The sequence below is a fragment of the Sprattus sprattus genome (genome assembly GCF_963457725.1).
Source record: "Sprattus sprattus genome assembly, chromosome: 15".
NCBI lineage: Eukaryota > Metazoa > Chordata > Actinopteri > Clupeiformes > Clupeidae > Sprattus > Sprattus sprattus.
Window position 1 is genome coordinate 1472113 of NC_137913.1, and position 12500 is coordinate 1484612.

General features: G+C 47.0%; 1 protein-coding gene across 1 annotated transcript in view; it reads right to left on the reverse strand.

Annotated features, from left to right (window-relative positions):
• The window catches only part of kirrel1b (kirre like nephrin family adhesion molecule 1b), a gene marked incomplete at both ends in the record, with an annotated part of 59344 nt that extends 56296 nt beyond the window's left edge, over nucleotides 1-3048 (reverse strand). The window contains one exon of the mRNA XM_080851894.1: nucleotides 2958-3048. Within this exon, the coding sequence (XP_080708020.1) occupies nucleotides 2958-3048 (91 nt within the window). The remainder of the gene's footprint in view (nucleotides 1-2957) is intronic.
• Between the last annotated feature and the right edge of the window lie 9452 nt (nucleotides 3049-12500).

Sequence of the window (12500 nt, forward strand, 5' to 3'; positions counted from 1 at the left end):
GAGAGAACATGAATCAAGTGAGTTTGTGTGTGTGACAGCAGCGCATGTGTGTGTGTGTGTGTGTTTGTGAGTTTGTGTGTGTGTGAGTGTGTGTCTGTGTGTCTGTGTGCGTGTGAGTGTGTCAGTGTGTGTCTCAGTGTGTGTGTGTGTGCGTGTATGCATGTGTGTGTGAGTATCTGTGTGTGTGTGTGTGTGTTTGCGTGTGTGTGTGTGTGTGTGTGTGTGTGTGTGTGTGTGTGTGTGTGGTTGTCTGTGTGTGTGTGTGTGTGTGTGAGAGTGTGTGTCTCTCTCTCTTTGTCTCTCTCTTTATCTCTTACTTTCTCTCTCTTTCTCTCTCTCTGTCTGTCTGTCTGTCTGTCTGTCTGTCTATCTTTGTGTGTGTGTCTGTTTCTCTGTGTGTGTCTGTCTCTCTGTACATCTGTGTCTGTCTGTCTGTTTCTCTGTGTGTCTGCCTCTGTCTGTCTGTCTTTGTGTGTCTGCCTCTTTCTCTGTGTGTGTCTGTCTGTCTCTCTGTGTGTGTCTCTCTGTACATCTGTGTCTGTGTCTGTCTGTCTGTTTCTCTGTGTGTGTCTGTCTCTCTGTACATCTGTGTCTGTCTGTCTGTCTGTCTGTCTGTCTATCTGTCTGTCTGTCTCTCTGTGTCTGTCTCTCTGTCCTTGGTCTCTCTCACTCTATCTCCATCCCTCCTTTTCCCTAATTGTTCCTCTCTTATCTCTCACCACCCCCCCCTCTCTCTCTCTCTCTCACCCCCCCTCTCTCTCTCACCCCCCCTCTCTCTCTCTCTCTCACCCCCCCTCTCTTTCTCTCTCTCTCTCACCCCCCCTCTCTCTCTCTCTCTCACCCCCCCTCTCTTTCTCTCTCTCTCTCACCCCCCCCCCGCCCCCCTCTCTCCCTCTCTTTGCTTCCCTTTTCTCTCACTCTTGTCTCTGCTCCCCACATGCAGACACACACACACACACACACACACACACACAACCGCACACACACACACACATACACACACACACAGATTATTATGTGGCCTTAAGTCATATGAAGCCAGAGCCACACTTACAGAACAGAACTCTGACCTGGGAACAGAACAGAACAGAACCCGGCCATAGTAACAGAACAGAACAGAACCCGGCCAAAGGAACAGAACAGAACAGAACCCGGCCATAGTAACAGAACAGAACTCTGACCTGGGAACAGAACAGAACAGAACCCGGCCAAAGGAACAGAACAGAACCCTGACCTGGGAACAGAACAGAACAGAACAGAACCCTGCCATAGTAACAGAACAGAACAGAACAGAACAGAACCCTGCCATAGTAACAGAACTGAACTCTGACCTGGGAACAGAACAGAACAGAACCCGGCCAAAGGAACAGAACAGAACCCTGACCTGGGAACAGAACAGAACAGAACAGAACCCTGCCATAGTAACAGAACAGAACAGAACAGAACAGAACCCTGCCATAGTAACAGAACTGAACTCTGACCTGGGAACAGAACAGAACAGAACCCTGCCATAGTAACAGAACAGAACAGAACAGAACCCTGCCATAGGAACAGAACAGAACAGAACCCGGCCATAGGAACAGAACAGAACAGAACAGAACAGAACCCGGCCATAGGAACAGAACAGAACAGAACCCGGCCATAGTAACAGAACAGAACAGAACAGAACCCTGCCATAGGAACAGAACAGAACAGAACAGAACCCTGCCATAGGAACAGAACAGAACAGAACAGAACAGAACCCTGCCATAGGAACAGAACAGAACAGAACAGAACAGAACAGAACCCTGCCATAGGAACAGAACAGAACAGAACAGAACAGAACCCTGCCATAGGAACAGAACAGAACAGAACCCGGCCATAGGAACAGTCCAAAGCCTCCTCTACTCCAGTCAATCACTCCAGACAGACAATCACACTGGAGGACCACAGGGACAGAGGTGGCCTCTCTCTCTTCTCCTCTGCTCTCTCTCTCTCTCTCTATCTCTTCTGCTCCTCTGCTCCTCTCCATTCTCTATCTCCCTCTCTCTCTATCTTTCTGTCTCTTCTCCACTCTCTCTCACTCCTCTGCTCTCTTTCCCACTCTCTATCCCTTTTTCTCTCTTCTCCATCTCTGTCTCCTCTCCACTCTCTATCCCTCTCTCTCTATCTTTATTCTCTGCTCTCTATCCCTCTCTCTCTTTCTCTCTTGTCCACTCTCTATCCCTCTCTCTCTTTCTCTCTTGTCCACTCTCTATCCCCCTCTCTCCCTTGCCATTCACCAGAGATGCCCTGCCAGAAGTAGAGGAGTTGTTGAGGCTGATTTAACATTACATCCCTAGTCACACACACACACTCACACACAAACACACACACACACACACACACACACATTACACAGACACTCAAAGCAAAGCAGCGTGGTTCTCTTACCCCCCCCCCCCCCCCCCCCCAGCCCCCCCCCCCCCCAGCCCCCCAGCACACACACACAAAAACACTCTCAAGCTCAGCCTATTACATCGCAGGATTTACCCTAGTCTCACACACTGAGCCCGGGCCAAAGGGTCAGTCCCATGAGACTACTGGTCGCTGTGTGTGTGTGTGTGTGTGTGTGTGTGTGTGTGTGTGTGTGTGTGTGTGTGTGTGTGTGTGTGTGTGTGTGTGTGGTGTGTATGTGTGTGTGTGTGTGTGTGTGTGTGATAGAGAGAGAAAGAGGGATAGGGAGACAGGGAGAGAGAGAGAGAGAAAGAGAGGGAGGGAGAGAGGGTGACAAGCTGAACTTCAAACGGGGCCCAGCAGAAAATTCCGTTGGAGTTCAAGGGGGAGGGGAGGCTGTCCTGTGCCTCACGAGCTTATTAACGGCTCCGTGATTCTCTTGTAATAACCAAAACATTCTGAAAACATGGAGAAAGGCGAGGAAGGGGGGAAGAAGCAGAGAGAGAGAGAGAGAGAGAGGAGGGGGGGTGTTGCTCTCTTACCGAACATCTCATTTCCGTGGACCGCAGCTGTGACAAGCATGAGCGCGCTGAGAATCCTCACAGCGATGCGCGGGAATGACGGGAATGCCATGGTTAGGAGCGCGGACTGTATCATCCGTCTGTCCGGATCTGCGAAATCCTCACGAGACCTGAGGGGGTGTGGGCGACAGCACTTTAGTGTGGAAAACACAAACACACACACTTATGCACACACACACATATAAAACGTGCCAAACACTCTGATTGGTCGCTGTGTGTGGTTGGTCGAACACACAAGATTGAGCATCGTTACTCACGCGCTGCCCTCAGAGAGCTCATCGATCTACTCGTGTCAGTGCGTGACTGTGAGGTGACGCAGCGATCGAACCTCAGTTCAGAAAAAAGCTCGCCTATCCCCCATTTAACCTCGAAAAGAGGCCGACTGAAGTGATTACCTATTTCAATGAGCAGACTAAACACGCGGGCCAGAAAACTGTAGCTTTGCCTTGAAAAGAGAAATGATTATGGAGTTCACGCGCTCATGCTCTTCTCTTCTCCTTCAGCATCATCTCCCCATTTGACCGCACGCGCAGGACCGGTGCACCTGTCGCCCGTTGAGAATTCACCGCGCAGCTTCACACACGTCACTCGGAATAAACGGCCCTCTCTTTTTCTTGGGGGAAAGAATAAATAGCCTAGTCTTCTCTTCAACTCTCATTAAGTCATTGGCGCGCGCACTCTACAGTCGGTCTGATGGGAGTTCGCGAGTCTTTCATCCACTCCCTCTCCCTCGTTTCATTGTCACACGGCAGTGTCTCGAGTACAAGGCGAAGAGCTGCATTTCTTTGCGGGACGGGCAGCTCGCTCGTCGGGGGGGGGGAGATGCACGCAGTTTATCTGTGTGTAGGCTATTCTGTCTGCATTGTTGTGTTTTCAGGAACGGCTACGGCTAACTCACGGCAGAGGAACCGGCCAGGTCAGATGACCGAATCACTGTGTGTGTGTGTGTGTCAGATGACCCAACCACAGGCCCGAATCATCACCTCAACAGCACTGCGCTCCGCCGTTAATGACCGGAAAGGTGCTGGTACCTGCTGCAATAGTCTACCCCAAGCACACACACACACACACACACTACCCCAAGCAGTGTCGCGAGGTGCCGCCCGTGCATGGCTGGCTGGCGCTGCCTCCTGCATACACACACACATACATTTCCTATCCGCCTCGTGCTGTTTTCATTTTCATCTTTCTCCGGTAGCAGTAACCGATGCCGGGATAGCACAGCGCGAGCCTGGCAGTATGTAGTGCAGGCGGCAGGGCTCTGAATAGGAACAGAGGGCGGGGGGGGGGGGGGGGTAGGGGTGTGTGTGTGTGTGTGAGAGAGAGAGAGGGGGGTAGGGGGGGGGGCATAGCGTCCAGCCCAATAACAATGAGAATAACTGCTCTTTCAAACAAGCCCATCTGTGCCCGCGAGAGAAGCCCCCTGCTAGAGAACAACGGTCGGATAGCCTCCCCGAGCTTGATGGAAACACACATTCCGGGACACGAGCCCTTCTCCCTATTTACATCGCTGACAGGTGTCTCCCCTCAACAGAAGCGCGCGGACGCCAACAACAATAAACGGCTATCCCACTGTGTGTGTGTGTGTGTCTGTGGTTTGTATGTCTATGTGCGTGTATGAGGATATGTGTGTGTGTGCTAGAGTGCGAGAGAGACAGAAAGAGAGAGAGAGAGAGGAGGGACGAGTCCTGTTTATACACACCGAGATATTCTCGTCAAAAGTCCGCACGCTGCGTCAGGTAGAGGGCTCTTGAACTCGCGCGCTGGTCCCGGTAGGATGATGATGTGTTCTATGGCGGCCTCTTTTCAGCTCGCGTTATTTGTCCGCTGGCTTCCTGTTTTTCTTTGCCGTTTCCCTCCCTTCGGCACGGCTACCGTTCACTGCAGCAAAAACAGTCTGTGTGTCTGAACGACAGGAGGAGGAGGGAGGAGAGAAGAGGGAGGGAGTTAGGGGCTGGCTGGCGCTCGCGGAGGGGAGGGGGAGGGGTGGGGATTTTAATACGATTTGGCCCGTACCATTTCAGTAACAGGACCAGAGCAAACTGGCCGAGAGAGAGAGAGATAGAGAGAAAGAGAGAGAGAGCGAGAGAGAAAGAGATATAGGCCTAGAGAGAGCTATATATGATGTTATGGGCTATAACATCGTCTATAATAATAACAATGATAATAATAATAATAATTTAACCTAAGTATTTGTCTAATTTTGTATCATTCAAATGTCAAATCACATTATTGTTGCTGCTGCGCGCGCGCATGTGTGTGTGAGTGTGTGTGTGTGTGTCGTGTGTGTGTCTGTGCCTGTATGTGTGTGTGTGTGTGTGTGTGTGTGTGTGTGTGTGTGTGTGTGTGTGTGTGTGTGTGTGTGTGTGTGTGTCTGTGTGTGTGTGTGTGTGGGTGTGTGTGCGTGTGTGTGTGTGTGTGTTGATAGTGGAAGCGAGGAGGGGGACATTGCCAGCTTCTCGGTTGACAGCACTAGGTGTGGTCTGCCCGTGAATAGAATCCTCGCGCTCCAGTCTCAGGAGACGATGGAGGGTGTCCGGGAGCCACGAGGGAGGGAGGGAGGGAGGGAGGGGGCGGTGGCGATTTGCCGGGGGATTAAGGATTAGCCTTGCACGCGGATTACGCGCTGTTTAGTATGGGGACGCACGGGGTTAAAACATGGACGGCAACGCGAGGGTTCCAGCTTCCAGTTCCGTCACCGTACAGCAACAGAGCACAGCGCGAGGGGCGGGCAGGGCGGGGATCAGGAATCCGAGAGGCTGAACAGGCAACGCGCCATCCGCCCCTGTGAGCGCGCGCGCGCACGCTTCTCCCAGCCGTATCAAGAGTTGGGAGTGTGAGCGCTTCTTATTCTTCGGAAGGATGACAAATATTTTCAGGAGGGCTTATATTTAATTTATCACTTCTATAATTACTATTCTGTTGTTAACTGTGCGCTGACTGTATACTGTGTGGTCGGCTCACTGCACTTGACAGCTGGAAACATCTGTTCTTGCGCAAGTTTTTGCACAATGTCATTTAACTCCCCCCGAATAAGAACTCTCTCTCACACAAACCAGATGTTTATCGAGACTCCAATTCTGTGACAAATGTGCCAAAGTAACTGAGTAACAATTGAGCCACTGATTCCAACCACCTGCCTTAGCCAGCAGATGGACATTAGCTAGTTGGCTAATGGGACAGATTCACATTAGCAAGCTATAGTGTAATGTTCGTTCATGTTTGGTCTGTAAAAATGAAAACAAACAGCTTTTAAAAATCTACTTACAGCCGTGCACATATTTTTGCAAGTATATTTCAAATAAATCTGGCAAAGTGTGTTGGCTACTATGAAGCTGCATGCTGTGTGTTTGCTGTCTTTGTTTTAATCCGCCTCAAGTACTGGGTTGTGGTGGTAAGAGTTTTTTCCGTTCCTCGGAATGATGATAACGGCAGGAGGAACACACCTGCTGGCTGTTAGGCGGCACTGCACGCGAATCAGGTATTCCGGTATTCCCAGAAAGCGGCAATTACATCACCGCGAGCCGAGAGAGAGCGCCGCAGCCAGGAGATCCGGAGACGTTACTCAACTATTTCCCGCTCCCTCTAGCGATATTAAGCGCGAGGCAGGGAAGGAAATATCACCAGTTTCACATAAACGAGAGAACTCAGCTCATCGTATCGCCCCTTTCTACCTAAATGAGCCTCTATAATTTCACCATTTTTATTCTAGTCTCCTCGTTTCAAAGAGGCGTTGACGTCATTCTCTGCAGAGTGGAAGGTGTCCACAGTCACTGCTAGTCGCCCGTGACCTCCGAGACGTTCGGCTTTTTTTTGTGTACGATAGGACAGCATATGTGAATGTGGGGAGGTGTATTTGTGTGTGTGTGTGTGTGTGTGTTTGTGAGGGGCAGGCGCGCTGGAACCTCTTTCATGCCGGGGGTGCTGCGGGCTCTACTGAAATATGTGACGTGACATAGGTGGAGATCCCGGGGGGTGGACGTGCCCCCCCCCCCCCCCCCCCACTATAAAGTTGCGCCCCCCCCCCCCCTACCCAACAATCATTGTACACACAAATAAATCATTTTGAATAATATAGTAATATGAAATAAAAATCTGACACCACAAGCGGTGCTAATTATAAGCATAAAACAATGTGTTTTTTAAGGGTTGAAAAATCATGATCCCCTATTCCTCAAAGTGTTTTGATTCACATGCTATTTCCAACGGGCGGGGAAACAGCACCCTACTAGGACCCGACTGACCCGACTGTCCTCCCCATAGACATACAGCGGCGGAAAAAATTAAGAGACCACTTCAAAATTATCAGTTTCTCTGGTTTTACTATTTATTGGTATGTGTTAAAGTAAAATGTACATTTTTGTTTTATTCTATAACCTACTGGCAACATTCCTACCAAATTTCAAATAAAAATATTGTCATTTAGATCATTTATTTGCAGAAAAATGACAATTGGTCAAAATAGCAAAAAAGATGCAGTGTCTTCAGATCTCGAATAATGCAAAGAAAACAAGCTCATATTCATTTTTAAACTACACAATACTAATGCTTTAACTTAGGAAGAGTTCAGAAATCAATATTTGGTGGAATAACCTTGATTTAAAATCACAACTTTCAAGCTCTCCACCAGTCTTTCACATTGCCGTTGGGTGACTTTATACTACTCCTGGCGCAAGAATTCAAGCAGCTCGGCTTCTTTTCATGGCTTGTGACCATCCATCTTCCTCTTGATCACATTTCAGAGTTTTTTTTATGGGATTCAGGTCTCGAAATTGGGCTGGCCATGACAGGGTCCTGATCTGGTGATACTCCATCCACACCTTTACTGGCCTGGCTGTGTGGCATGGAGCATTGCCCTGCTGGAAAAAACACTTCTCAGAGTTGGGGAACATTGTCAGAGCAAAAGGAAGCAAGTTTTTCTTCCGGGACAACGTTGTACTTTGCCTGGCTGAGGTTTGTAAAAGACCATAAGGATTGAACCAAAGCGGACTGGAGGGTCTCCTAGTTCGTCTTCTCTGATGAGTCCAGTTTCACAGTAGGTGCAAGACTCTGTGGCTTGTAGGCCTCTCCAGGTCTCCGTCTAACCATCAGACAACCATGTGTTGGGCAAAGCTGAAAATTGGACTCATCAGAGAAGACGAACTAGGAGACCCTCCAGTCCGCTTTGGCCGAGCTGCTTGAATTCTTGCGCCAGGAGTAGCATAAAGTCACCCAACGGCAATGTGAAAGACTGGTGGAGAGCATGCCAAGATTATCAAGGTCAATCAAGGTTATTCCACCAAATATTGATTTCTGAACTCTTCCTAAGTTAAAGCATTAGTATTGTGTAGCTTAAAAATGAATATGAGCTTGTTTTCTTTGCATTATTCGAGATTTTAAGACACTGCATCTTTTTTGCTATTTTGACCAATTGTCATTTTTCTGCAAATAAATGATCTAAATGACAATATTTTTATTTGAAATTTGGTAGGAATGTTGCTAGTAGGTTATAGAATAAAACCAAAATGTACATTTTACTTTAACACATACCAATAAATAGTAAAACCAGAGAACTGATAATTACTCTATGAAATGTTACCATACAATTTTCAATTGAATTCAATGTTATTTGTATAGCGCCATGACAATACAATTGCCTCTAGGCGCTTGATACATTGTCCCACTAGCTAGACAAGTATTTATTTAGTGATTATTAGTGTTATGTTAATGTAATATCTTGTCTGTATACTGTATACTACTTAGCTCTAGGAAATGTTTAACTGTTGTGCCTGTGCACTTTATATGTTTCACTGTGGGGAGAGTGGGAAACGTTCTTTCGACTGCTTTGTATGTTCACATGTGAAGTAATTGACAATAAAGCTACTTTGACTTTGACTTTGACTAGACAACATTCACCGAATCCATCATCTGGGAACAGGACACAGGAAGTCCAGCGCGAGCAGACATTGTTCTTCTCATGGACTCAACAGGTACACTCTCTCCTGCAACACACACACACACACACACACACACACACACTTGCAAAAGCAGCTGTTCCCCAACCACCACCCAACCAAGATCTGTTGGTCCACTATTCAAAAAGCCCTAGAGCTCCTGGAAGACAGACAACTTGGATCACCAAGTCACAGTTATATAGTTAATGCCTTTGTAAAGTTGTTTAGCCATTAACACTCTGGCAGGGGGACGGCCAATGGAAACTAGCCTTTTGGCTACAATTGGGTGCATTTACATTTTAATGTTTATTAATGTACAATGTCCCTCTTCAACAAATAAACAAACTGAAACTGAAACTGAAACATCATCATCCACACTGGCTCAAATGACCTTAGGGGTCAGCAAGACAGAGGGGCTGTTTCACTGAGAGCAGAGAGAGAGAGAGAGAGATGATGGACTGATGAAGAGAGAGAGAGAGAGAGAGAGCGAGTGAGAGAGAGAGATGATGGACTGATGAAGAGAGAGAGAGAGAGAGAGAGAGATGATGGACTGATGAAGAGAGAGAGAGAGAGAGACAGAGAGAGAGACAGAGAGAGAGATGATGGACTGATGAAGAGAGAGAGAGAGAGAGAGACAGAGAGAGACAGAGAGAGAGAGAGATGATGGAGTGATGAAGAGAGAGAGAGACAGAGAGAGAGAGGGAGAGAGATGATGGAGTGATGAAGAGAGAGAGCCACACAGAGAGAGAGAGAGAGAGAGAGAGAGAGATGATGGAGTGATGAAGAGAGAGAGAGAGAGAGACAGAGAGAGAGAGATGATGGAGTGATGAAGAGAGAGAGAGAGAGATGATGGAGTGATGAAGAGAGAGAGAGACAGAGAGAGAGAGAGAGATGATGGAGTGATGAAGAGAGAGAGAGAGAGAAAGAGAGACAGAGAGAGGGAGAGAGAGAGATGATGGAGTGATGAAGAGAGAGAGAGAGAGATGATGGACTGATGAAGAGAGAGAGAGAGAGATGATGGAGTGATGAAGAGAGAGAGAGAGAGAGAAAGAGAGAGCATTAGAAAAGGCCTCTGGCACATTTGTACAATCAAGGATTGTGATATCCACGCTGCTGCCCAGAATAGATGCCCTAAACCTAACCCCCTCACCATCCACAAAATCATTGCCATTACCTGACTGTTGACCTCGGTCAAATGTCTACCTCAGCCATAATACTACAATGAACACAAATATGACGAGGTCCATCTGCATAAACGAGTATTCCCTGATGTGTTTGCTAAAACCCTGAAAGATATACTGCCCAAACGAACAACAGGGGACTGAGAGAAGGTCAAATCCCCTCCCCCTCTCCCAGTGACTCATGAGGAGTTTGGCCCTGGTGTGTTTTGATTTTTGGGCACATGTTTTGGGGTGGTAGAGCCCCTGTAAATAAATATATATATATATATATGCACGTGCACAGATAGACCCCTAGTGGTGCTCAAGCACCTGCCTTTTTGCCCTGGATGAGAAAAGTGCCCTTTCTGCTGGAGCCCATTTTTTTTTCTTCATTTATCAATATTTCAGAATCAAAATGTCTCTTTCTGTCATCAATTCCCCCAGAATGTGTTTTGATATCTGACGGGGCATGTATTTGAATTCGTTTGAAAATTTCGCCCTGACATGTTCCGCGGTGCTCACAAGCCGCGCGCGCTCCTCCCTCCTCTGCTGGTGCTCATGCAGTGTTGACCCGCCAGGCCAGAACTTCTTCTCTGACCCGCAGCATCAGACAAACAGGTAATGACGGTGTTTGTGCAGTCCCCCGACGCTGTTTGGTGATAAATTACCCACATCATTAGCGCTGATGAAAACATTACGTTGCAACTGGTCCGACGTTTCCTAAAAATCCGTGATTTCAAATCCTTGGAGCTGTTTACTGACGTTTGTCATGTTTAATGAAGAGAGAGCGGGAGAGAGATACAGGCAGGTAGACAGGCTGGCAGGGCAGAGAATTTAAAGGCAGTATTGCTGTTCTACAAATTAGACAAGTTCACTATAGTTTTGTTTAATTTAACTAGTTATTATTGAAATGTAAGGTAGTTCTTAAGTTGAGCTAGTCTTATGAGGTATATTGTGGTATATTATTAGTGTAATGCTGCTTATGCTTCAATTTTGTCAGAAAACAGTAAGAAGGAGAAGGACAGGGAATTTCAGCAAGCCCACCCTTACCAAACCCTAACCAGTAGCCTAGGCCAGTGGTCCGTGAGGCATCTGTTACCGGGCCGCGCAGAAAGAATAAATAATTTATATAATGTCCGCTGTATTCATTATTAGCGTCTGAAAGGTGTTTTATTTTGAAAAACGACTGGATTTTCTAGGACGTAATATTCGCCTGTGCCTCTTGTCACGTCAAGACGCTTGTCTCGTTCACGTGATACGTCACTCAAAAAATAGCGAAACTAGCGAAAATGAGTACAAAACTAAAATCTTTGGAGAGCTTCTTTGCAAAGGTGAAAAAGCCCACTAAGGAGCCAGAAGAGGAGCCTACGACCTCCAAAAAAGAAAGCTTATTTTAACAGACAATACCAGGAGTCATACTTAAATTACGGGTTTATCGCAACAGTTGATTCTCACGCACCAAGTCCGCTCTGTATAATTTGTGGCGACAAGATAGCAAATAAGCTAATGAAGCCTTCAAAACTGCTTCAGCACATGGAGACCAAACACTGATTCAGCGTTATGGTGAGTTGTATTTGTCATGCATTAACATTCGTAATACAATGGTGTTGGTCGCAAGTTAACGCCACTTCACGTTACTGTTAGCTTTTGTATATGAGTAGACTCCATTCTATCGAACTCGCGCTTGCCTCACGGGTATGAATATATGAATGGATGACATGACTAACAAGTGGTGGAAAATTACACCTTGAAGCCGGTCCGTGAAAAAATGTCCTACATTAAACCGGTCCGTGGTGCAAAAAAGGTTGGGGACCCCTGGCCTATAGGCCACTGCTGTCCATCAACATTCCAATGACACGGCTGTCATTAACATTCACAACTCCTGTGAATCCACAATAAAGAATTCGAAAGTTTGGTCTATTTTAATTTGCTCCTTTATCTCTAGATACCCTCAGATTAAGTAGGCCTACATAAACTATTGGCCTAAAATGTAGCCTTTGAACAGAATAGCCTGTGGGCGGCCAACGATTTTACTCTGTCGTCGTCGTTGTTGACGTCCTTGACTGTTCATCGCTCATTTAACTTATCTTAACTATGCTCCTCGATAACAACTCCAAAATATGTTTCTGCTTATTGCAAGTCATTGCGACAGCAATGCGTGAGTGGAAAGTAGAAGAAGGTGCTGCAGCATCTCCATCTTCTAACTCGTCGCATTTTTGCCAAAATACTCCCAAGTTCGTTTGCGTTTTTCTTCATCCGTAGGCTACCAACTTCAGCACACACACGTGAACCTCATATAGCAAGGTCTCCATGCATGCCTGTGATAACTTAAAACTAGCGAACCCATTTGTTTAACATTTATTTTCTTCCCCAAAGCAAAAATATTTAGCCTATTAAACCGTTTAAATGTA